This window comes from Puntigrus tetrazona, chromosome 17, assembly GCF_018831695.1.
Source record: "Puntigrus tetrazona isolate hp1 chromosome 17, ASM1883169v1, whole genome shotgun sequence".
Taxonomy (NCBI): Eukaryota; Metazoa; Chordata; class Actinopteri; order Cypriniformes; family Cyprinidae; genus Puntigrus; species Puntigrus tetrazona.
The window spans coordinates 14,108,432-14,133,515 of NC_056715.1; the positions used below are offsets into that span (position 1 = coordinate 14,108,432).

General features: G+C 37.7%; 1 protein-coding gene across 4 annotated transcripts in view; it reads left to right on the top strand.

Moving 5' to 3' along the window:
• Window positions 1–25,084, top strand: part of asap2a (ArfGAP with SH3 domain, ankyrin repeat and PH domain 2a) — a 50,757-nt gene that overhangs the window by 16,420 nt on the left and 9,253 nt on the right. The window contains exons 2-19 of one of the 4 annotated variants that reach the window (XM_043262911.1): window positions 569–641; window positions 8,934–9,079; window positions 9,525–9,599; window positions 13,742–13,791; window positions 14,020–14,046; window positions 15,775–15,904; window positions 15,996–16,081; window positions 17,086–17,161; window positions 17,274–17,360; window positions 18,612–18,620; window positions 19,104–19,207; window positions 19,369–19,438; window positions 20,601–20,688; window positions 22,033–22,081; window positions 22,697–22,863; window positions 23,733–23,866; window positions 24,288–24,382; window positions 24,469–24,658. In XM_043262911.1, the coding sequence (XP_043118846.1) occupies window positions 569–641; window positions 8,934–9,079; window positions 9,525–9,599; window positions 13,742–13,791; window positions 14,020–14,046; window positions 15,775–15,904; window positions 15,996–16,081; window positions 17,086–17,161; window positions 17,274–17,360; window positions 18,612–18,620; window positions 19,104–19,207; window positions 19,369–19,438; window positions 20,601–20,688; window positions 22,033–22,081; window positions 22,697–22,863; window positions 23,733–23,866; window positions 24,288–24,382; window positions 24,469–24,658 (1,656 nt within the window). The remainder of the gene's footprint in view (window positions 1–568; window positions 642–8,933; window positions 9,080–9,524; window positions 9,600–13,741; window positions 13,792–14,019; window positions 14,047–15,774; window positions 15,905–15,995; window positions 16,082–17,085; window positions 17,162–17,273; window positions 17,361–18,611; window positions 18,621–19,103; window positions 19,208–19,368; window positions 19,439–20,600; window positions 20,689–22,032; window positions 22,082–22,696; window positions 22,864–23,732; window positions 23,867–24,287; window positions 24,383–24,468; window positions 24,659–25,084) is intronic. The other 3 variants (XM_043262912.1, XM_043262913.1, XM_043262914.1) reach the window with 3 other exon arrangements.

The window sequence follows — 25,084 nt, forward strand, 5'->3', positions numbered from 1 at the left end:
GTGTGTGTGTGTGTGTGTGTGTGTGTGTGTGTGTGTGTGTGTGTGTGTGCGTGTGTGTGCGTGTGTGTGTGTGTGTGTGTGTGTGTGTGTGTGTGTGTGTGTGTGCGTGTGCGTGTGTGCGTGTGCGCGTGTGTGTGTGTGTGCGTGCGTGCGTGCGCGCGTGCGCGCATGCGCGCGCGTGCGTGTGTGTGTGTGTGCGTGCGCTGCGTCCTGCAGGTGCTCCTGGGCAGGTTGGTTTCGTGAATATGTACAGATTCAGCTGTGCAGTCCTGTCTGCTGACTTCCGCTGGTCCTGCAGTGCGGGGATTGTTTCAGAGTATTTTTAGGAGCTTGCTTTTGAATAATGAATCACCTGCAGACTGAAGACAGCAGGGTCTGCCCCCCATGAACACGCACGCACACACACACACACACACACACACACCTGAGATTGTCATATTCGAGCGTGACCTAAAGGTAATTAAGGGTCTCTGATAAACGTGTGCGGTACAGTAGCGCACGTGTTACTGTCCTAAAGGCTTTGGGACGCACTCATCGTGTCTCTGTTTCTTTCTGTGTCTGTGTTTAGGCCCTCGATGTGGACCGCAGTGTCCTTTACAAGATGAAGAAGTCAGTTAAGGCCATTTACGCCTCCGGTCTGGGTAAGTGATCTCAGCCTCTTCGCTGCCTCGGCTCTCTGTCATTTATCATCTCATCCCGTCTCGTGATGTGGCCGCAGTCTGATTGGATTACAGTCAGGAAATCTCTGGAGCACATCTGCGCATCCATCTGATACGAGGAATGTACTCGGATTTATCTATAGGTGACACTTTGATACGTGATATGTTGTCGAGCGTGCCGAAAAACAGTGTTCGTCCTTTAGAATGGAACGGAGATGGCCATTTTTAGACGCATTTAGTTATCTTACACATAATAGTAGTTTAAATAAATATTCAATATTCAATATTAAGGAAGTGAATTTGTTTGCAGAAGCACTCCTTCCATGACTGTAGCAACAGTGCTTTGCTACTAAAAATAAAATCATACAAAAAATAGATATTAAAGATATTTAAACTATTTGCTCTTAGTGTTTCACATTTAAATATTATAAATACTACACATTGAAATAAAAAAACAAATTATTTGACATTTGAATTTTGAATGTTTATTTTTGATGGCATTAAATTTCTTTGCACAAACACATTTCTATAGTGACTGCTTTGCTGTTAAACAAAAAAAAAAACATTAATTAATATTACACATCTATTTTTAAACATAAATATTATTAGAAATACTTGACATTTGCCATTTTTTTTACTTATAAAAGAAGGCCGTGTAATTTAAATTTTTTATTTTTTATTTTATTTTATTTTTTTATTTGTTAGGCAGTGTTTTCAAGGCTGTAGCGCTTTAAAGGAGAAGATGCAACAGTAGCTCCGCCCACACCACACACTCTACCTCTCCTATAAAAACACTTTATAGAAAAAAGTGCATTTACAAAATCACAAGCTATTGACTTTTGGATTCAAGACCAATGAGATTTCACTACATCGTGCGAAACGAAACCTAACTGCTTAGATTAAACTCAGAACCAAAAATGGCTGATTTGCCGCTTTGCTGAGTAGCGTCCGTTTATGACGGGGCGTTAACGTCACGTTCGCTGGCGGGCTGTTATCTTCAAACTGACCTACCGGAGAAAGCTGCTTCTTTTCCCGGGAATGCAATCAGTGTTTTAGAGTGTTTTGGAGGGACGCTGGATTGAATGGCTCCAGTTATCAGCGCGTACTGAAGGGCTGTTTTTGTACCGGCTCTGGTACTGAGGTTGAGCAGCTCTCCTTTGTCCCGCCTGTCTCTGCCTGTGACAACACGGCTCATTCACACGCCGAGCTTGTTTCGACTGCACGAGGAGGCCCAGACGAGCGAGCTCTGCTGATCGACACTTTTCCAGGAACACTGCTGGCTCTGTTCAGGCGGGACAGCTGTCTCCCACACCCCAGGGGACAGCTGTGCCAGGACGCACCCTTCATGTCTATCCGTCACCCGTACTTGCTGATGGGATTCCCAGAGCCGCGGCTCCGGTACTGTTTCCTGTTTGCGGGAAGCGCTGCTTTTGTGTCGTTTCACTCCGGCAGGATCCGTTACACTCATTTGATTTACCCCAATTCAGATTTCATTAAGTATTGTTGATTTGCAAACCTAATCCTTATTTGCATTTTAAAGACACGCCTGACTTGTATTATATATCTGTACTGTATTTGCATATCAGACTAAATGAAGGCTGTGGTTTATTTTAAATGCTGTAAGGCATCAATAAAAAGATTGTTTTGTCTAAATAATACACTAAAAACTAAAAAATGTTGTTTTAAATGCTGCAGTTGCTCACAACATTCTAATATAAAAAAATACAAATTTTGTACTACTTTGGATCAATAAATAAATATATAAAATAAAACCTGAAAACTAAAATTAGTTGTTACAATAAATATGGCAGTTGCTAAGCATCAAAGCATTCTATTATAAATAAAATGGCAGATATTAATATTTTGCACTACTTTGACTAAATAAACAAAATTCAACCTCTGAAAACAAAAAATTGTTGTTACATTTAAATGCAACAAATGTATTCAGGTATAACAATGCAACTTCTAAATAAATGCTACAGAGTATTTATGCATATTCTAAATTTTAATTAAATTAAATTTAAATTTAATTTAATCAATGTAATAAATAGTATGTTATACTATTTTGGAAATGTATGCTGTTTTGTCTTAATAATAATAAAAAAAAACTTGGTTTAAATTCATACTTAAAAATTATTTTAATTTAAGAATAAACAAAATGCAAAAATTTGTGTAATAAAAAAAATGAATAAAACAGTGTTTTTATTGCTACAAGAGCAATTAGGTTAGGCTTCAAAACATCTATGAAAAAATTTGTGCTAACATTTTTTCCAGAGTGTCTTTAAATATTAAGTGTTTAAAATTGTTAATTTGAAGTGAACCTTAGATAATGAAATCTGTAAAAACATAGGGGAAATGTACATGCATTATAAAATCAACACCAACACCATTAGATAATGATGAATTAAAAAATGTCTAATAAAGCTGGTTGGTCAAAAGTGATTATTCACATTAGGGAAGCCATGTAACATAAGTTTACTTTATAAGAATGTCATGCTGCTCTGCAGTAATAAATCAGAGAGGCTCTGCTTACAGGCTGGTGACTCTGAGAGAGAGAGAGAGAGAGAGATTGATTAATTTCTCTGCTCTTAACGCATTGTGTTATCAGTGAGGAACAGGACATCTGCTCTTAGCTGGCTTTAGAAAGACTGGACAGCCCAGGATGTGCGTAAATCTCTGAGTTGACGTGCGAGAGACAAATCTCCTGAACTGCTGGGTCACATGCGGAGCTGTAATTCACACCTGGAGAGAACAGAGACGGTGTGTTAAAATCACTGCTGGGACTTTGAACCTTCTTGAATTTAACATCTATCCTCGTTATCTCATGCAGACGCTGCGATGTGCGCAGGATGACAGAAGCGTTAATGTGCCGGTTGTGGCAAGAAAAAAAAAATTCACGTGCCATCTAATTTTTGAAATAAGCTGCCAGTGTATCTTCAGTAAGGCGAAGAAGATCAGCTCTCACTCCTGGGTTATTAATGCATGATGATCAGGCATCGATCTGCCAGCTGTCTAGAGGTGAAGGAGGACGAAATGCTGACAGAACCGGAGCATCTTTCCTGCGTCTTGTTTGGAGCCTGAGGCTGTTGGAGGCTTTTGCCAATAATGAAATCTTGAGCTGGCATCAGGTGTGCTGAATGAAATAAAAACCAGGTTTCTGAATCATTCTGAGTGTATTTACACTGTTCTAAATAAATCAAAATGAATAAATCGTAATTGGGATTAGAAAATCGATTAATAGCGCAACCCTGTTGGCCGTAACAATTATATAATTGTTCATCATTCAAAGTCCACTTATGTTATTCTGCGTGCTTATGGTGCTTTTTTTGTTTTTTTTAAGGTTGTCTGTTAACTTTTAATTTCAGACAACAGGTAAAGACTGTTATCGCTGTTTTCTGTGTTCGTGGACTAAATATGTTTACATGGCTTGGTGGTAGCTGGTGTTTTCGTTTTTCGTGTTCGGCCAGTAATTATACACTTCCGTCACCGATGGTTTAGATCCTAATCTGAATTTAGTTTCTCCAAACGGAGTACCTGGAAATAAAAGCGCTCCGAGCTCCTGCGGTGTGAACACACCAAAAAGTGGCTAGTTCCACAGTTAGCTTGGGTGCTACGAAAAGGTTCCCGTGGTGCGAAAGGCACTGTAATGTCACACATTGTTTTATCTCGACTACATAGTAGAGAATAGTCCAGAATGAATCAGAGTTTTCGAACGAATCGCTAGAGTGATTCAGATCACTGATTCATAAAGAAAGTCTACTTATCACAGCAGTATGATCAGCAAATCTCCTACCAGTCTGTCTGGAGCACACAAACACAGATAAGCTGAGCGAGACGGCAAAAAATCCCTGTGTAAAATAAATAAATATGGCAAACGTCTAGTCAAATATGAGTATTGAAGCTATCTTTATTGTTGTGTTTGTATTGTATTCTATTCATTTAGCACTAAAACATGTCGACCTGGTTCTGTATAAATTCCAGAGGTAGACTGTGACATACGAGGGGGGATTTTTCTAACCCTATAAACCAGATGCAACGTACACAGGTGTTTAAATGACTCAAGCATTACTCACATGGACCAAATCGTCTGAAACCACTTATTAAGCTCAGCAAGTAGGTAGCCAAAGAAACCCCCCCCAAAAAAGCTAAAATCATGAAAAGCAACATGCTTGAAACTTAGGTCTTTACCCTGACTGGTGCGGGTTTTTTTTTGTGCGAATGATTTTGAAGGTGACCGTTCCCCAACGGACTGTCGTTCAGACGGCCACAGCACAGAAAGCCAGCGAGGGTTGAGTTACCGCGAGGAAGGACGCAGCTAGGAACCAGATTTTTTTCGCCGCAGTTGAGCGGAAGATGTGCAGAGCTCATGTGCCGCTTTAAAAACAATAGGCAGACTGAAATGCACAGTGGAACGCTGCAGCAGAAAACAAGACGGCGTGTTTGAAGGCCAAACACAGGCTGTGTTGAGGCTGTACACACACACACACACACACACACACACCGGCCGGCCTGGAGATTTACTGTCAAAACATCAGCGGCGGCATCAGCTGGAAACCAGCCTGCATGTGAAGAGCCCTACCGTGAATGTCAGACCGCGTGAAGATCACAAGCTCTGCTAAAACATTTGAAACCTTGCATGTATTATTTATTTTTTTTTGCGAAAAAGACTCAGGTGGAGTTTGGTATTCAGTGATTATGGATGACATGCTCAGTACATTCAGGTTATGGATGGCACGTGTTTTTATTTAAATAATAACTGTATATATGTGATTCTGTGTTTGCTATTTGAATAATTTCTATTAAATGAATAAATTAGAATTACTTAATACGGTTAAAAATTAGTATTACGTGTGGTCTTTATGTACTATTATAAATTTTATTACAACTATTTTTTATATTACTGTTTTATATTTTATTTATTTCTTGTTAGTAATTTTAGTGCTTAAATTGAAATATTTTAAGTTTTCGAATTCAGTTTGTAGATCGACAAACTAATGCTACAATAAACTGCAATAATGATATTATAACAATTATTACATTTCTTTTCATAGTTGTATTTAATGTGCCACATTATGTGCAGTTTAGTGACCAAACCAAATCTCCAGGTGCTTTTATGAAAACCAGGCTCAAACCAGGCGCCCCTAATAATAACCCTGATATTTTGATATTATACAAATGAAGTTATTGCTTTTAATTTTGTTGTTTAAAATTTAAGTTAAAGTCATTTAAATACATTTAAATATTACAACTGTGAAGAAGTAAAACCCAAAAAAAAGCAGTCAATTCACACACATAATAATTGTAAATAAAAACTTCCTAGCCCAGAAAATTCATCACAAAAAATGCAGCAGAAAGCAGTAGCAGTGGCACTGTGAATAGAAAAGTGATGTAAGAAGTCGGGAGAGTCTGCAGACCTGTAATGAGGTGGGATGAGTCACAGTCATGCAGTAGGTGGTTTGTAGGAAAGGGTCTTTACAGCTTTATAATCAGACCCTCTCCTGCTGCACTCCATCTTCCTGCTGTCCGAGAGCTTGACCGTAACCTCGTGGAGGGCCGTAGAGAGACTGAGGTGTGCGTTTCAGAGCCTGTCATAACTCAATCAAACGATGAATCGCTCCAATATCTTGCGTTTACAAGTGATATATAATGTGTTTAGCAGATGCTGCTCTCCAGAGTGATTTAGAATGAGCATTGAATGTTGTAGCTGAGGGGTGTGACTGAATACTCTACCGAGACTTTGGTCAAAGAGGAATTTCTTTTAAAAGAGTTCCTTAATGCCTGTAGACAGCATATCATACTGGTGAAGGAAAAACACTTTTTACGGTAATCCAGTGGAAATTCAGTGGTAAGTGAGAAGTCATTCTTATTTAGGGTAAGTTAATTTATTTTATAATATTTTTTTCTAATATTTTTTAATAATAATTACAAATAATTTGTAGGCTCTGTTTTAATGGTTACATTATATTGTATTAATTTAGCAAAAATGTTCAAAAGAAATTATATTTTTAAGGCCCTATTATATTTTTTTAAACCAAAATTTGTTAAATATTTTATGGTAAATAATACTTTAAAATAATGTTTACAAATAATTATTATCAGTAATAGTAGTTCTATTATTGCATCGAGCAATATTTACAGTTTCTTTGTCACAGTTTCTTCAAGTTAAACCAAACTTTTATTTTGATGGCTTGATGCTAAGGCTTTAATGTTTGTATATGCTACATTTTACTCAAAAGAAACGGCAAACTGCTCATGAATGTGTTTCTATATTGAAGCGGCAGAGGCTAAAAACACAACGAGTGTTGCTCACACTTCAGTATTTGTGTTGTAACAAGATCACATTCATTCACTCTCAGAAAATGCTGTATTCATACGTAGATAGTATTTTTGCTGCTTGATATTCACAAACACATACTGGATTCCGTCAGGGTTTCCAAATCGTGAAAATCGTAGGCCGCTAAATTCATGCTTAAAGCTCAGCCAACCTGATGACGTTTTCGGTGTCCTTCAGGATGTCCGCTCAGCAGATATGACTATTTGTACGCTATACAGTGATGCTAGTTTCAATGTTCAATTCCTGCCTGCTGCAAAGATAAAACTAATAGAACTCGGGACTCCTTGAGTTTAGGCCTGAGTTAGCAGTTTTACTAATGCATATGCTGCACATTTGAGCTCTCATTTGTAATCATCAAGTGTTTATTTATCGAAGCAGGTGTAGCCATTCATCAAACTATGCAGGCAAAGGGCATACAACAACAACGGGTGCCCTACCCCTGCTTTCCCAATCAGGTATAAGAACAGTGCTTTCGTTCTCGGCGTACGGCCTTCACAGATCCATTATCCTTATTAGCCTGTATCTAATTACCGAGCCTGTTGTTGTGACCCGGGCGGCTCTCCAAGTCTACTCAAGCACATGAGCGCTCAGATCTGCTGGAGTGCGTCTCCAGGTCTTCCTTTTGTTTCGCTTCATGTTGTCGCCACATGGCCCCCCCGGTTGCGGATTGGCTTTAGAGCGATCGCGCACCACCGCCTCACTTCCTGTCCCGTCGCGTCCTTCCTTTTCAGATACAATAGGTCACCTAAAGAGAAAGCTCTCGAGATGATCACAGGCTACACTGAATTAAATCAGCTCATGAATTATTCATAAGCGGTGATCGACAGTATAATAACGCTGTATGGCCTTTCTTGGCGATAGCGTTAACTAGTTGTGGAAGGAAGGTCACTCACAGGGGAGGCTCGAAAAAGCTCCAGGTGTTGATTACAAACAGGCTTGCACATTGACTAGTATCCTGACATTTTATAACATGTCTGTACTTGTAAATTACACATTTTCCCTGCAGACAAACTGCGGGGAGTTTGCAACACCACCGCACGAGTGAATTACATGCTTGCTTGTTTTCCATCTTTCGTTTTTTTTTTTTTTTTTTTTTTTTTTTTTTTTTTTGCCCCTGGAGAGGACGTCGACTGGGAGTTTGATGGAATTAAGAGGAAGTTCTGGGTTTTCGGATTTGTTTAGGTTTCCATCAGGTCCTATCAGGGTCTTTTTGTCCCGTCGTACAATAACAATGAGCAGAGTGTGGAAAAGACTCCTTAAAACAATAAATAGGCTATTTTGTGTGTCCGCGGTGATGTGATTTAGGAGGACTGTAGATGATAATGCTGGAATACATTAGAACACAATCGTGAGGAGAGAAACCAACGGTTGGAAAGAAAAATATGCTGGGGGACACAAACATAACACTGCTTCTGTGAAGAATGTTAGGCTTATGTGTTTGTGTAGAGCTTAATAGGAATTGTTTTCGTTCAGCAAGTTGCCGTATTTAAAGGGATAGTTCAACCAAAAATGTTCATTCTGTCAGTAATTATTCACCCTGATGTCCTTTCAAACACCCTTTCTTCATCTTCAGAATACAGAATACATTTTTGAATTTCAATTTTGACCCTGCATAGACAGCAACACAATTCAAGGCCCAGAAAGACAGTAAGGATATTGATAAATAGTCTGTGTGACGTATGTGGTTTAGCCGTAATATTCTAAAGAGTTATGTGAATTATCGCTGTTATAATGTCCTTACTACCTTTCTGGGACTTAAAGGTGTCAGTAGCGTTGCTGTCTACGCAGGGTCAGAAAGGTATTGTATATATTGGATATTGTAACAAATATATTGTTTTTTCAGTGAACTATAGCTTTAATTTAATGAAAGTACCCATGTTAAAGCTCTTTTGGATTTACGCTGTGATATAAACTACATTTGATATTCTGTGTGTTTGTAGCTCACGTGGAGAACGAGGAGCAGTATACTCAAGCTCTGGAGAAGTTTGGAGAGAACTGTGTGTACCGAGATGACCCTGACTTGGGATCAGCCTTCCTGAAGTTCTCAGTCTTTACAAAGGAGCTCACAGCTCTCTTCAAGAACCTGGTGAGAACATTTATTGTGCATTTATGTGATTTTTATGTAGAGCAAATGGGTTTCGGATATCTTACCTTCCAGCTGTTAATGTGCTTGGACCTCTGGGTCCAAAAACGGATCTGGAGTCATTGGCCTACTGGGTGGATCAACTTTCATGAATGCATTTTAGCAGTTACTAGGGCTGCTACCTCATACAAGTTGAGCTGAACGTTATCAGTAATTTTCTTAATTTATGATTTGGGATGTTTTCTTGTTAGTTTTTGTGAAAGCTAACAAATAATTCCACTAACATTGTGTTTGCATAAATACTACTTACAAAAATTTCTCTTCCGCTTCAACAGACCTTTTTGTTTGCTCTCGTCTTTGTGTGTTTATCTCTGATTGCAATTATAGAAACACAATTGCACAGCTGGAGAGAAAGAGATTTTTCTAATGCGGTGCTCTTACGCTCTAGTTTCAGAACATGAATAACATCATTACCTTCCCATTGGACAGTCTGCTCAAGGGAGATCTGAAAGGGGTTAAAGGGGTAAGTTCATTACTCTAAGCCAATAAACGGTTTCTTTCTTGGCTTTTTGGCACTTTTTCAGCAGCATATTGATCAGTGCTTATCTCAAGTTGTTTCAGACACATGCATGTCAGCCAATGCATAATGGATGGATAATATTCCTTTGGCACCCAGGTCTCAAGTTTTATACGTGATCAATTACCTTTTGGAAGTGACAGAATTTACACCATAATGCGAGTTTTTTTGCATGCTTCCTTTTTATTTTATTTTCTTTTCATATATTTTATTAATATTTTATATAATTTTTATAGTTTATAATTAATATTCCAGTGTTTGAGTTTGACTGATATATACTGTGCACCTATAAAAATCTTGTACCTATATATATATATATACTGGGACTCTCAATTAAATAGCAATGCAATATTGTACTTTGAAACACAATGTTCTCTAATACTGCTGGTTAAATATGTCTTGCAGAAACTCTAGTACCAGTCTTATACCCCGCATGTCTGTTTACACTCAAATGAACACGCTCAAGCAGAAGACAGCTGGTAGAAGCTCTATACTGAACTGTTTCTCAGAATGCCCTTCCAGGCTGCTTTAGTTCATTAATGTCCATCATGACCTCCTGACCTTCTCTGTACCATGTGATCGGCTTGTTAGCTCTTAAGGGGAGTCTGATGTGATTTACTCCTAATGAGGCGCTTCACTCAGCTCCTTGTCTGGTTTCCCTGGAGACTTCACTTTCTCTGTTTCGCTGTGAAGGGGCTGAAAAAGACATTCTTCCTGGCTGAAGTGATTCCTTAAATGTGTAGTTAAAAATGAACGCACGGTTAACTGAATCAGTGAGACCCTACAGGCATTAATTGGGCCTTAATAGTGATATAATGTGTTCGTACCTACACAGTGACCTGCAAGTGCTTCTTTCCATCTCGTTTAGCAGTCACAACATCACTGCCTTGTTGTATTATATATAATGCTAAAAGCACTTGTTAAAGAGTTACTTACAATTTTGTGATTAATCATTTACCCCCATGTCGTTCTAAAGCCATAAAAACACAATTTAAGACAAGTAATAAATACCATCAAAAAAATAGTCCATCTGCCATCAGTGGTTCAATCTGTATTTTATGAAGCAATGAGAAAATAAAAATAACGACTTCATTCAGCAATTTGTCCCCCCTGTCTCTCTCCACATCACCGCAGCTCCATTATTAATATAATACTAAAACTAGTTTTTTTTCAATTTTATTATATGTAAGAATATGACTTATAATAGTCATAATGTGAGAGAGAAAATCACAGTTAGTCTAAATATGTGAGTAATAATATTACAATTACCTTACTTCATTTACTTGACGGATGCCAGATGAAGATGTAAATCCTGCTTTGTGTCGGTTTGCTGTAGAGGTGATTGGGAGGACACTATGGAGCGCTGATGGTCTCAGACCGGTCTGCGTCAGCATCAGGCTTGATTCAGAACGCAGTAGGGGGGCGCCGCTAATGGGGGGAGATTACAGGCCTCGTCTTCGCCCATCATTCCAGTCATTAACTCGAACCTGTGCCTCATTAACCCATCAGCAAATGGATCTTTGAAAGGAAACGTCTTCGGTGTCATTATGAGGTCTTATATTTGTAAATTTGTAAATTAGCATAAATGTCAAACATTCAGCGTTTTTCCATAGGTTGTTTCTCTTATGGTTAAAAATCTACTTATTACTTGTAAGTTGTTTTTTGGTATTCTGGGGCAGACACCGCAACATCCTGCTGCTCTCCGTGTTTGTTCAGTTCTCATTTATTAATTTTTTCCCCTGTTGTTAGATGAGGAGGGATGTAACAACGCTAGCGGTGTTAATCAATTCAGCATGTAAATGTTCATGGTTTGCAATATGCCAGAAAGCCTGACCCCCAACATTTTTGCATGTCGTCTAAAATGCTGAGGCAGACGGAATTGCAATCTTCATAAAAGCCATGCACAGGCGAGCTGACGTCACGCTAGAACCCTTCAACTTGATGATGGCGCTGTCTCGGCTGCATCTATTGTCTGAACGACACTTCCTCCCGGCTCTGCTGGTGTAGACGGTTTTGTCGGTCTCGGAGGGAGTGATGTCAGCGCTGAAGCCCGCTGAGCCGTGAAACCCACCCACTCAAGCATTTTCAGACCCCTCTGGCTAATAGATGTTGCGGTCTGAGAGTCCAGGTGACGCTGTGTGACTCAGCTTGTTTGAGATGCGTATCCTGGTGCTGCGTGAGGTATGATGATTTATAGTTCGGTCAAAGCGACGTGAAGCAGCTTGAGACGGTGTGTGTGATGCCGCTGAGAAATGCCTCCCTTTGTCTCTCTGCGTTCACTGAGTTCGTGAGTTAATAGGTTGACTTGCTGAACGGTCATTCTCTGAATCCCTGAAGTGGGCCTTTCGGTGATCGAGATCCCTCCTATAATGAGCCCTCAAGATCGCTCGCATTTAAAAACAGCCCCAGACTAGAACTGCAACTAGCCGCCTTTTTAATCATAGATTTTCTTTTTCCTATTTAATCAATTTTCTTTTATCATCTTGCACAATACATAAATAAATGTCTGTATCATGTTATTTTATGCCAAAATATTTTTAAATGTTGAGGTTACAATACAAAGTGACGCGAGTAGAATATTTGCTTCATAAGTACTAATAAATAGCCAATATGTTAATTATAGGCACGCTAATAAGCAACTAATTAATAGTGAGAATTGTTATTGTAATTTGTTTGATTAATTGCAGCCCTTTATTTATTTGGTTTCATTGAACATAACTGATTTCAGTTTACACAGTACTAATGTCTTTCGTCACAACTTTTAATATAGAAAAGAAGCAGCTTGATCGGTAGTTAGGTAAAAACTAAGTATATTAAATATACTATGATACATAGTGTGTATTTATATTTAAACAAGCACTTCTGTATCTTCTCATTTTTCTTACATATGATTCATGGATGGAATCAATGTGGAAATGATTTTCTTGTCAAATTCCTCTTACTGAACCATTATTGCTGGCACAGATGAGACTGCTTTCAGCACAACTCAAGCTGTGTGTAACATCTGTTATGGAAGCACATTAACAAAGTTGGTAGGACTCGTAGGAAGTCCCTCTACAAACACAGCCTTCTGTTATTAGAGTAAACCCTCGGTAGAGCTGTTGGAGAAGGCTCTGTTTGCACAAGCAGAATTTCCCTAAAGCTCTCAGATGATGTCATCACCGAATACAGCGCAGGCGTCACATCAGGTACTTTCTCTGTGGGCATGACATCATGTGCGATGGCGTACACACAGAGCATGGCTTCAAACCTTGCCATTTTTGTGCAAAACAAAAAAAGCTCCAATCAGATTGGCTGGCTGATACGTCGAATCTAAACAACCTTTGTGTTGTGATTTAAAGGGGTCATACCATGCGATTTCAAAACCAAATAAATATTCTTTATAACAGTTATGACATGTCCACATCCCTCTAAAACGCCGTGCTTCTGATTCACTACCTTTAAGTAAGTTACGTTTTCTTATTAAAATATCCTGCTACTCACTATTCAAATGCGGGTATTTTTTTTTTTTTGTCATTTCTCTGATCACGAATACAGACATGGTGTTATGTAAAAGACAGTATAAGTCATTATAATCAGCGCTTATGTCCCCAACAAATGCCTCATTTGTAATGGCTTATATTGTTTTTGTGTCATAGTGCCAATCGGCCAATCACAACGCACTGGATAGCTGGCCAATCAGAGCACACCTCGCTTTGTTAGAATGATGAGCTTTGCACAAATCGATCTGTTTCAGGAAGGCGGGGCTTAGAGGAAAAACAATAATGTACCCTATGTGTTTTTTTTTTTTTTTTTTACTTAAACTGCATAAACACATTGCATTACACCAAATACGCAAAATAATGTTTTTAGCAACATCATATGACCCCTTTAATGTTCTTCGGTGCATTCGGCACACAGCCAATGAGCCAACTTTGAATTGTATCGCATCTGCAGTGTGGACCAGACATTATGCATACACCAAAACTGAGACGACACTTCTGCTCAAGCGTAACTGGTTTTTTTTCTCAGTTATTTGGTTGAGCCGCTGATGTCAAAATGTAAGTTTAGTCATACTCTAATGAATATCCCCCCTCTTTCTTTTGCAGGATCTCAAGAAGCCATTTGATAAAGCCTGGAAAGACTATGAGACGAAAGTGTAAGAGATTTTCAAAGAATTCATTCATTTCTGTCGAGCATGTTTGCTTAAATCTTAAGTGTGAAAACGTATTGAATCGAAAGGAAAGGTGAGCGTTCCGAGTGTCAAATGAGGGAACGGCACTCTGGGTAATGAGCTGTCATTGATACCTCCTCACACTATCACACTGATTGCTGTGCATGCGACAATGTATGACATTTATGTAGCACTTTTTATATATTTTCCAAGCTGCAAGGGACATTCTTTACTGAAAGGGTAATATATTTTCTTATAACACGTCATTTGATGAATCGATTTATCGTTGAAGCCAGGTGCTGCCTTTTTTAATATCATTGCTGTTTTCCATCACTGGCAGTGTTGCTCGGTCAAATACATTTATTTCACCCCCCCCATCGCTGGATATAATCTCCGTTGTTTGATTGTGACGATGCCTTCATGTTTCCAGACAGAAAGAAACGAAATCGCCCTCTAACGTGACTCTGGCCCTGACTCCATTAAACTGGTTTTCATCGTCACCGCCGCTACAGTTTGAGTTCACTTCAATCTCTGTGTCTGTGCAAAGCTTTGGGCTTTCTCGCGGTTTGAGCTGCAGGCTTCATTTGCGCAAATATCCCGCTAATGAGTATGCTGGAGATCTCGCTGTGTTTGTTTAAGAGACAGTGAATCTGACGCTAAAAATAATGTGGTGCCTCTGGAGAGCAGGTGAAAAGCAGGAAACATCAGATCACGATTCATGTTTACTTATTTGTTTTCGCGTGTGTTTCTTTCTCCCTAAGATGAAAGCAGCACTCCACCATTTTTGTGTTGTTTTGATTTGAAACGGTTTAATATTGAACGTGATCTTTGTCATAAAAAATGGTGGACTGTTCTTTACAGTCATCGGTGAAAGTGATGTGCTGACACGAGGGAGTCATGAGGCTCATTTCTTCCGTCTGTCTGATGTTGGGAAAGCTACTAAAAAGAAAAAACATAGACACATAGAAAAGAAGTGTAATTTTAGTAAACATAATTATATTTAATTATGATTAGGATTTCTATTTTTGGACTTGAAGGCCTTGAAAATGCTAAAAAAAAAATCAAGTGGAAAAAGTGATTTTTGGGGTATATGTAGTTAAATCAAGAACAAATAAATGTTTTTCCTACAACACTGTTCAGATTTATTTAAAAGATTTATTTTTTAAAGATAATTTTCCGTAGGTTTTTGTAGATTCCTGTAATTTATTTTATTATTTTTTAAGACAAAAAGTTTTCCAATAAAATTAAATGAAATTATAAAATGAAATTAAATTGAATAATTAAAAAATATATAAAATGAATAAAAATAAACATTTTAAAAAATTTTTATAATATATATATATATATATATATATATATATATATATATATAATGCATTTTTATTATTAAATGAATTTAAAAGCTTATGAAAATTAATTATAACTAAAAAGTCTAAATCATAAATGTCTGTGCAACAAGTTCACTAAAATGAATCAGACCAAAAACCCCAACACTGATCCAAAAATCTAAACCGTCATCAGAGAAAGCTCCTCATGCGAACACATCACTTTGTTCAGCGCTTGATGCATTTTATGACAATATATATATATATTTTATTTTCTAGTCATACTGACTAGAAATTGTTTTTTGTTTTTTTTGGAAATGGCTTTTAGTGTTCAGCCATCTCTTGACCACATCTCCTCGCTAGGCTTCAAACTCTGGAAGCAGAGGTTCCAGAAATGGCCAGCCTGCTTCAGCTTAGAGCGAATAAAGACCTAAACCAAACGCATGAGGCTCTCTCTGGAATCCTGTCTGAGAGCAGGGCCCTCCTTCCCCACAGAGGAAATGCTGCATCCGTAACGTGGGGTACGATATGCCGCTGGAGCATATGGAAAAGAATGCCCTGCTGCATGAGTGCTTCCTGTACGTGTGTTTGTGCGATTGTGTATCTGAATTTTTTTTTAAGGTGGTCTGTGTGTTTCTCACAGTTCTAAAATCGAGAAGGAGAAAAAAGAGCACGCCCGACAGCACGGAATGATCCGGACGGAGATCAGTGGAGCAGAGATAGCGGAGGAGATGGAGAAGGAGCGCCGTTTCTTTCAGCTTCAGATGTGTGAGGTCAGGGCCGACTCATTTCGTTGGAGAATGCTGTAATAGGCTTTTCCTGTGCGGTGCGTGTGCTTCAGTCTGCTCTATTGTTTTGTTACAGTACCTCCTCAAAGTCAATGAAATCAAGATCAAAAAAGGTGTCGACTTGCTTCAGAATCTCATCAAATACTTTCACGCACAATGCAAGTACGTCTGGCCATGTTTCTAAATGTTTCTTTTAAAAACAAAAAAAGGTTTGAACAATTCGTTTCAGTATTTTTCTCCATATAGTGGATATATATATATATATATATATATATATATAATATATACAGTTCAAATATGATATTAGCATAGAATGTACATATTACTTCTATTAGCCTACCAATCCTAAAACTTGCATTTCGTCCACGTTTTATTTTCAGCAATTGAAAGATAAATGAAATTTATGTTTTATGCTTTCATTGGGTAATCAGATTAATTTAAATGCACAACATAGAATTTCTTAGAGAAAAACACATCAGTAGGCTATTTTAAGAATACAGTTTTGATACGTTAAATAGTTTTTATCTATTCACTTATTCATTAGTCATGCTAAAACAAAGAATTTGGTAAAAAATAAAACACATGGTGTGAAAAAAAAAAATTAAACATTTCATATGGCCTAAATTAATGTGAAATTGTATCAGTTTTATTATTTTAATTAATTAGCTTTTTGATTGATAATATTTAATTTAACCATTAAAAATGAGTAAAGAAATCTTAAAATGGGAAATGTGAAAATAAATTTTTTAAATAGAAACAAATAAAAATCTAAATAGTTATTATATAATAGTAGAGCCCTTTGAAAACTATTATATAATCTTGGTAAGGTCATGCGTGACTTAGTAGTAGTTCTGCCTCGCATAACTGAGCTAGTTGAAGTTGAGCATTTGTGGATAAAAAGTATAAACACTTGTTTTTTTTTTTTAATGACTGATCGTTTGTCTAGATAAGACTCATAAGAATCATGTGGAGCCCTTTGAACCTCCACTGAAACTTCAGTTTGGACCTTCAACCCCTTTGATGCAGATTGAAGCCTACTATATGGAGAAAAATCCTGCAATGTTTTCCTCAAAAACCTACGTTGCTCCAATGGACTTAAATGGACTACAATGGAGCTTGTGTTGAATTATTTGGAAATGAACTGCCATTTACGTCTTCCGTTGTAGCTTCTTTCAGGATGGTCTCAAAGCGGTGGACAACCTCAAACCCTCAATAGAGAAACTCGCTACAGACTTGCACTCGGTGAGAGATTTTTCAAAGTCAGCCTCGTATCGGCTCACACCACTGATGTCTAGATCAGCTCATTTTTACCTTCACAAAACCTTCTGTCTCCAACTGCTGGCTGTGTGTTCAGATCAAACAGGTACAGGATGAAGAGCGCAGGCAGCTAACCCAGTTACGGGACGTGCTAAAGACCGCTCTGCAAGTGGAGCAGAAGGAGGTTAGTCCTTTCTCAAATCAAATCCCACACGATTCACAGCAACTGACAAACAACAGGAGTATTCACGGTGCTCACTTTTACGTGCGTCTAGATTAAGTCTAGCCTCTACTGCCTTATCTTCTTGCAAGTTTTCACACCCTTAAGCGTTAGTCACTCTCAAGACGTTTAAGTGTTTCCTCAATCAAGTAGTTTTGGTAGACATGATTACAGAAATCAAGAGATTACACTCATTTAATCTAAATGCAAACAATCTTCCATGTCGCCGTCTGGGTTACAAATGACATCCCTGTTATCTGTGATCATAGTGGTTTCGAAAAATCACATAATCTATTTAGTTATATATTTATTTCCCACCTTCCTATTTTATTTTACAAACAGCCTTGTTTACTATAGGAGTACACTGTATATGTGATTATATTGTATTTAACCCATTATTATAATTTTTTATATTAGTTATCTTTTCTTATCGTTTATTATTTGTTATTATCCTATTATTAATATGTGATTTTTTTTTTTTTACCTTATTATTATAGATATATGTGAGAATAGTTGTGGTCAAATAAATGTATTTTATCTGTGTGTGTGTGTGTGTGTGTGTGTGTGTGTGTGTGTGTGTGTGTGTGTGTGTGTGTGTGTGTGTGTGTGTGTGTGTGTGTGTGTGTGTCTGTCTGTCTTTTCCAGTAGGCACTACACTTTTTTTCTGGCATCTTACACTTAAGCCCGGCTCACAGTGTGTGATTTTTAGCCATGATCTGGCCGTCTGAGATAAATTGTGTAAATCCTAAAAGATTCCTATAATCCTAGCAAAAAAAAAAAAAATCAGTATTCTTTGACTGTATTTCACTGACAGACAATTAATGGTCGTTGTGATCAAATTTTACCTCTGACTAAATTCTGTCAGTGTCGGAAGATTTTGTGCACAGTCCTGTAGTGACATCTCCTACGACTTTCGACATTAATAACACCTGTGAGATCCCACAGCGTAACGTGATCGTCATGTTCCTAACAATCCTAAAGCACTTTTAAAGAATCGCACAGTGCGAGCCCGGCTGTATTTGGATGCTATTATATATACTCTAGAATTCATTATTAGCCCTAACTTTAAAAATAACTGGCCCTTGATGTCACGCAGGGTTTAATACATTCTTTGAATATATAGCAATGTTGTTTGAGGGTGCAAAGTGTTTTTTGTAACCTGTCTGAAGAATGCTTTCTTCTCTTCTTTAATGCTACCGTCCTTCGGCAACGAAGTCTAGGAGAGTAAGTGTCTGCTTGGTATACATGATCATACTTGCGCATTTGCCATTTCCTGGAATTGTTTGCAAAACATAAAAGAACAGAAGAACCGAACATGCAGTGCAGATGAATTAAATCTAAGGCTCCGTGTGCAGTGTTGCCGCTGATGTCTTTTTATCCGACCCTGACTATATTTAAGCCGAGCTTTATACAGCGCACACCGTCAAAATACAGCCCATTTTGGCTTTCGTCCAACTCAAAACATTAGTACTAAAATGGCAGTGTTCTCATTACTGGCTCGGAGCCTTGTGTTCCAAAGCAGTGCGTTTCCAAATGAGCTCAGCTCCCCGGGGGATGCTTGAAACCCACTGCTCCCATTTCCTCGCTGCAGTGACAACACCGCCACAAAAAAACACTGCTTTTCACTTCCTCTGACTGCTGACGCGCCGGTGCTTCACTGCTGCCGTGCGTACAGGGAATGCATTCACGTATCTGTTCTCCTCGTAGGACTCGCAGGTTAGGCAGAGCGCCACCTACAGTCTGCACCAACCCCAGGGTAACAAAGAACACGGGACGGAGCGCAGCGGGAACCTTTACAAGAAGAGTGACGGGTAATCATATTTTGACATCAACATATTTTGCTTTCTAAAGCCGTACAGTGAGTTAATGCGCGTTCGTTACGGCTAAAGCCCGTCCTGCATAATTTATCACGTATTTAACGCTTCAGTAGTCATTGATGTGACTTTTACTGTTTCCTGCTTGCTTCCTTCAGGCTGAGGAAAGTGTGGCAGAAGAGAAAGTGCACGGTGAAGAATGGTTATTTGACCATCTCGCACGGGACGGTACGCGACCCACCTCTGACATCCCTACAATCTTATTAGTTTTCATGCTTATGTGTACGTGCACTGACATATGGGTAGTTGAATGTCAAGTGGAGCAGTGACGACGGTGTCCTGCGGTGCGACTTGAAATTTTAATGGGGATGGGCATAAGGATCTTGAAATATTGATGCTTACTATTGCATATTTTTTGCATGAGAATAAACGTATACTATAAGCTTCGAAGTGAAAACATTAGCTGTTATTAACGAATAAATAATAAAATTGTTTCATGAAAGGAAGAAATTATTATTTTCCCACATAACTGTTTAGTACTATTTATTGTACTATTCAGTGCTTTTGTTAATTTTATTATTATTCTTTTTTTGGATTTTTTTTTTTTAGCAGTGCTAATCGTAATGAACATGAATGTAATTATTGCCCATTTTATCCTCAGAAAACACTAACTTTTTATTTTCTGGTGTTATTGGTTTCAGTAATCTACTATATTGGTCTCAGAAGCAGTTGATATTAGTTTTAAGGGGGAAAAAAAGTCAAATTGCCCATCTTTAAATAAATTAAAAAAAAGGTTCTTCCTTAAAAAAAAAAAAAAAAAAAACTAAGTGCAGCTGTATGCCATAACGTTAACTGAGACTACAGGGAATATTTGTCACACCGCAAATGCATTTGAGTGAACTTGCGAAGGCTAAAATGGTGATTTAAAAAAAAAAAAAGTAGATAAATTGAAAAGGTGGCCACAGCACCTGCTATATACTTATCTTTGATAAATAGCGCGGTTTCCTCATTAGTGCAGTGTTAACTCAACCTGAGCCTCTCGGTGGACATCGTTAGTCATTTCACTGTCTTTTCCAGAGGTGTTTCCTTTCTTAGTCTTGTTCAGATGTGAAAACTTTCCTTATCACCAAGGCAACTAGAGAGAGGATAACAGGAAGTGTAGAATAAAAGAGTAGCTCAACACGTTAACATTAATGAAGGGAATTATAAAGGTATTTTGGGATGTTTTAGGACCATTAGGGTTCGTATATTACATGATTTCAAACAGCGTTAGGTTATCATTACTATTAAAGTGTACATTTGTCAAGTTTAACAGTAAACAGCAGCGTTAGGCCTGTATGTAGAGATGAGCGTAACCGTTGCTCTGTGTCTCTTTCTCTCTGTGTCTCAGGCTAACAGACCTCCTGCCAAACTCAATCTTCTCACCTGTCAAGTGAAGCACAACCCAGAGGAGAAGAAGAGTTTCGACCTCATCTCCCGTATGGTTACACCCGTCACCGTTACTTCTCACACGCGTTTATAAATCTGATATAGGAGCTCTGTAAAACTTAATTAAAGCTCGGCTGCTAAAGATGAAACTGAGAACGCCGCGAGCAAAAATGTTAAGAGCAGCAGTACAGAAGCTGATCTTAGATCCCAAACCAACCAACCGAAAGGCTGTTTTCTTACTGATAAAAATCACTCAGATTGGTTTAATGAATTAATAAATGGTAAAAATGATGATTTGTATTTTTTAAAGACTTCATGCATTTGTATATGTACTCTATAATTAGAGTTTCGGTGTAACATTCAAGGCTACAGTGTTACAGTGCTGTTGTTGTTGTTGTTATCTATGAGGAAGTAGAGGCTGAGGAAACACTGGCCCTGAGCTGAGGGGTTTTCTCCCATGTCCCTGTGCTTCCTTTAATATCTCGTCAGACCACAGGAAGCTAATGCCAGAGAGAAAAACAAGTACAGTTAATGTGTCCCTTTATGAGCGGGAGTATTTGTCCCATCCTTTTGGTTTTTTTTAAGTGTTTTTCCTTGAACCGTCACAATGTCACTCTGGTTTTCTCCTCCATGAACCAGCACAATGTTTTATTTTTTTGATCAGACTATCAGTGGTGTTATTGTGAACTCCGTTAAAACAATCATCATCATTTTTATGCAATTGAAATGAAGGTGAAATAAAGAAATAAATATAAAAATTAGATGAATTTGAAGACTTGATTAGAATTACAAATAAAATATAAACAGAATACTCAAATGACTGTCTCCCACCGCACTTTCGGTGCAGCTGCTATTCTTTCAAAATAAAGGCTAAAATGGCATTAATAAATGGGAAAAAAAACTGATGTAATCCCCTTTGTATTCGTAAACACTTTCATAAGTAACTAATTTAATTGCAACTGATTACAGTTACATTTACTTTGTAATTAGATTATTTAATGCCCCCAACAGTGGTTGCCAGGACAACCGAAAAGGCCTCACATTTAATACAAAGCAGCTTATATAGTGTGTTGGGTAATATAGGAAAGATAAGGATTAACAATATTTGGGCCATGCATGTATGTTTTTGTTTTGGCAACACATTTATTACTCAAAGCTAGAAAACACTACACGACTTTTGTTTTGAGTTTCAGTCTGAAAAGTCAGTCCCGGTGGCTATAAGTCATGTCCTGTCTGCAGATTTCAGTTAACGGTCAGTGTATGCTTGTAAGAAAGGGACGGACAAAATATAGAGCTCTAAACAGATCCAGAATTGTCAAAGGTTTACTTGTTTTCTCCAAGATCTCGTTGTGCTTTCATCTAACGCAGTCTTCCTGTTCTTCTTTCACTCCTAGATGACAGAACGTATCATTTCCAGGCGGAGGATGAGCCGGAGTGTCAAATGTGAGTGTGTTTGTCTGTGTGTGTCCCTGTTCTGTTTTCAGAGGAAACCTGTCACAGGGACATCCCCTACAGTTTGAGGGAATAGCTAACTGAAAGCACCAAAATACTGCAGCTCTTCCTGTAATTAGCTGTTATTCCCCAACAAGTAAGACAAGTGAGGGCCGGCTGGACAGTCATCAGCTTTGGAGAATATTAGACTTGGAAATATCGGAATCATTTAATCGGGTGCAAAAAATGATTCACTGATTTGAATCATCGTTCGTTTGTGTTCTTGAACTCTTTCACTTCACTTCAGTACTTTATATTAAAATTATATATATATATATATATATATATATATATATATATATATATATATATATATATATATATATATATATATATATATGTATATGTGTGTATGTATATATATATATATATATATATATATATATATATATGTGTGTATATGTATATGTGTATATATGTATGTATAACTGTCCCTCTAATTAACATCCTGGTTGTTATTTGTTTGAAAGCCTTTCTTCCTCAGCCCTTCTTCTTCCCTATGAAAATCTTTTCCTGTCGGTAGAGTCAGTGCTCTTAGTTCCTTGTTCCTCACGATTCTCTTCTCAGATGGATCTCAGTGCTGCAGAACAGCAAGGAGGAGGCGCTCAACAACGCCTTTAAGGGTGACCAGCATGTAGGAGAGAACAACATTGTGCAGGAGCTGACCAAGGCCATCCTGGGAGAGGTCAAGCGGATGGCGGGCAACGACGTCTGCTGCGACTGCGGAGCTCCCGGTGAGTGACCTGGAACCCGACAGGAAGGAGGAAGTGGAGAAAGAAAGAGGGAAGGGGGCTGTTTTGAATCGACTCACAGGAAGAGCAAAGTGGAAACTGCTAGTGAAGGAACTTATAACGTTAGAAAGATTGAGTTTGCATAGGCTGCTATGTTTGGACCAGTCAGTTACTTGACAAGACAACAACAGCATGTCAAAACGGATTATTATTAAATGTATTAAATATGATGTCTTACAATAGTAGTAATACAATGTCAAAATGTAATGATGATAATAATGATGGTAAAATGTAGTAATAATAATAATAGTTGTTATTATTATTATAGAATGTAATGTATTTCATATAATGAAATTGTACAACATTTTTCATCTTTTATTATTAATAACAATCATGATACATCACTGAAATGTATATTAGTGAATATGTACTGCATTTATGCTTCTATCATCATTAATTAGGAATTACTTAGATGTGTTATAATAAAAATTAAGTAATAATTATATAATTGTTCTGTATAAATAAATAATTATTATTGTTAGTGTTATTATTAAATAATAATGAATCATTATATAATGTAATGAATTCATAAAATAGTATTGTAACATACTTATAATGTACTATAAGTACAATTATACTATTATTAGTATTATATTTAAAAATATTTTTTAGGATCAAGAAATGTTTCAAGATTTCCTAGCATACGTGTTAACCGCTAGCTCCAGCAATCTGCATAACTGATCATAAACTTGTCATGCGTAGCGGGAATGAGCGCAAGCCTTTTCATCTTTTCTAAAATATCACACGTTCTTGATTGACAGCCTCTGTTGAAGTAGTTTGTTTTTCTTCCTGACTCTGTCATTCTCCCTCAGGCCCCACGTGGCTCTCCACAAACCTGGGCATCCTGACGTGCATCGAGTGTTCAGGGATCCACCGGGAGCTGGGCGTTCACTACTCCAGAATCCAGTCACTAACGCTGGATGTTCTCAGCACCTCGGAGCTCTTGGTTAGTGCTTGATCTTTGATCATCTCCGCAGATTCTCTAAGCCTCACGCTGGCTTTATTTATTTGGTTTCTTTTGATTCAGACTTCGTGCTTGAAATTTTTACAGGGTTTGCTCGAATCACTCGGGCTCTCGGGAGCCGTTCCGCACGCATGATTTCAGACCAAAGCGTTTTTTTGGCCAGCAATTTAGGATCATTAAAGCAATTACGGAAGACCGTTAGCCACAGCGAGAAAGGCTCGCGTCTCTGATTGAACGCCAAGATACATTGTTAGGCTGATTGGGACATTATGAAGTAGCAAAACAGATCAAATGGACCCTAAGTAAACGCGTTATGTCTTTTTGTTGGTACTTTAGAGTTGCGAAATGCGATTAGTTTTGCATCGCTGTTGATTTTATGCATGTGTTTGTGTTGTGGTTTTAGCTGGCCAAGAACGTGGGGAATGCTGGGTTTAATGAGATCATGGAAGCTTGTCTGACAGCGGAAGATGTAATCAAACCCAATCCAGCCAGTGACATGTAAGCCGAGATTTGTCATCGCTTTATGTCATTATACAAATTTATATCGTATCGTTGTACTTATTTAATTTCCTGTAATGGCGCAGGCAGGCGAGGAAAGACTTCATCATGGCTAAATACACAGAGAAACGCTTTGCTCGTAAGAAGTGTCCAGACGCGCTGTCCAAACTGCACACGCTCTGTGACGCTGTGAAAGCCCGGGACATTTTCTCTCTCATACAGGTCTACGCTGAGGGTGTGGACCTCATGGAGCCCATTCCTCTGGCCAATGGCCATGTGAGTGCTTTTCACATCTCAGCTTGATCTGGACAGGAGTTATTCAGCTGCAGATTTCATTTATACTTTTAAGTCATGTAAAAAAATATATATAGTTCAATTATTATTATTATTAGTGCTGTCAAATGGCTAATCAAGATTAATCACATATAAAATAAGTTTTAGGTTGATTTACAGAAATATATGTAAAATATGTAAAAATAAGATATTTTTCTAAAATATATACGTGCATGTTAGTGTATTTATATATACATAAAAACTGTATGTGTGTGTGTGTATATATATATATATATATATATATATATATATATATATATATTATATGTGTATGTATATATATATATATATATATATATATATATATATATATATATATATATATATATATATATATATATATATATATATATATATATATATATATAT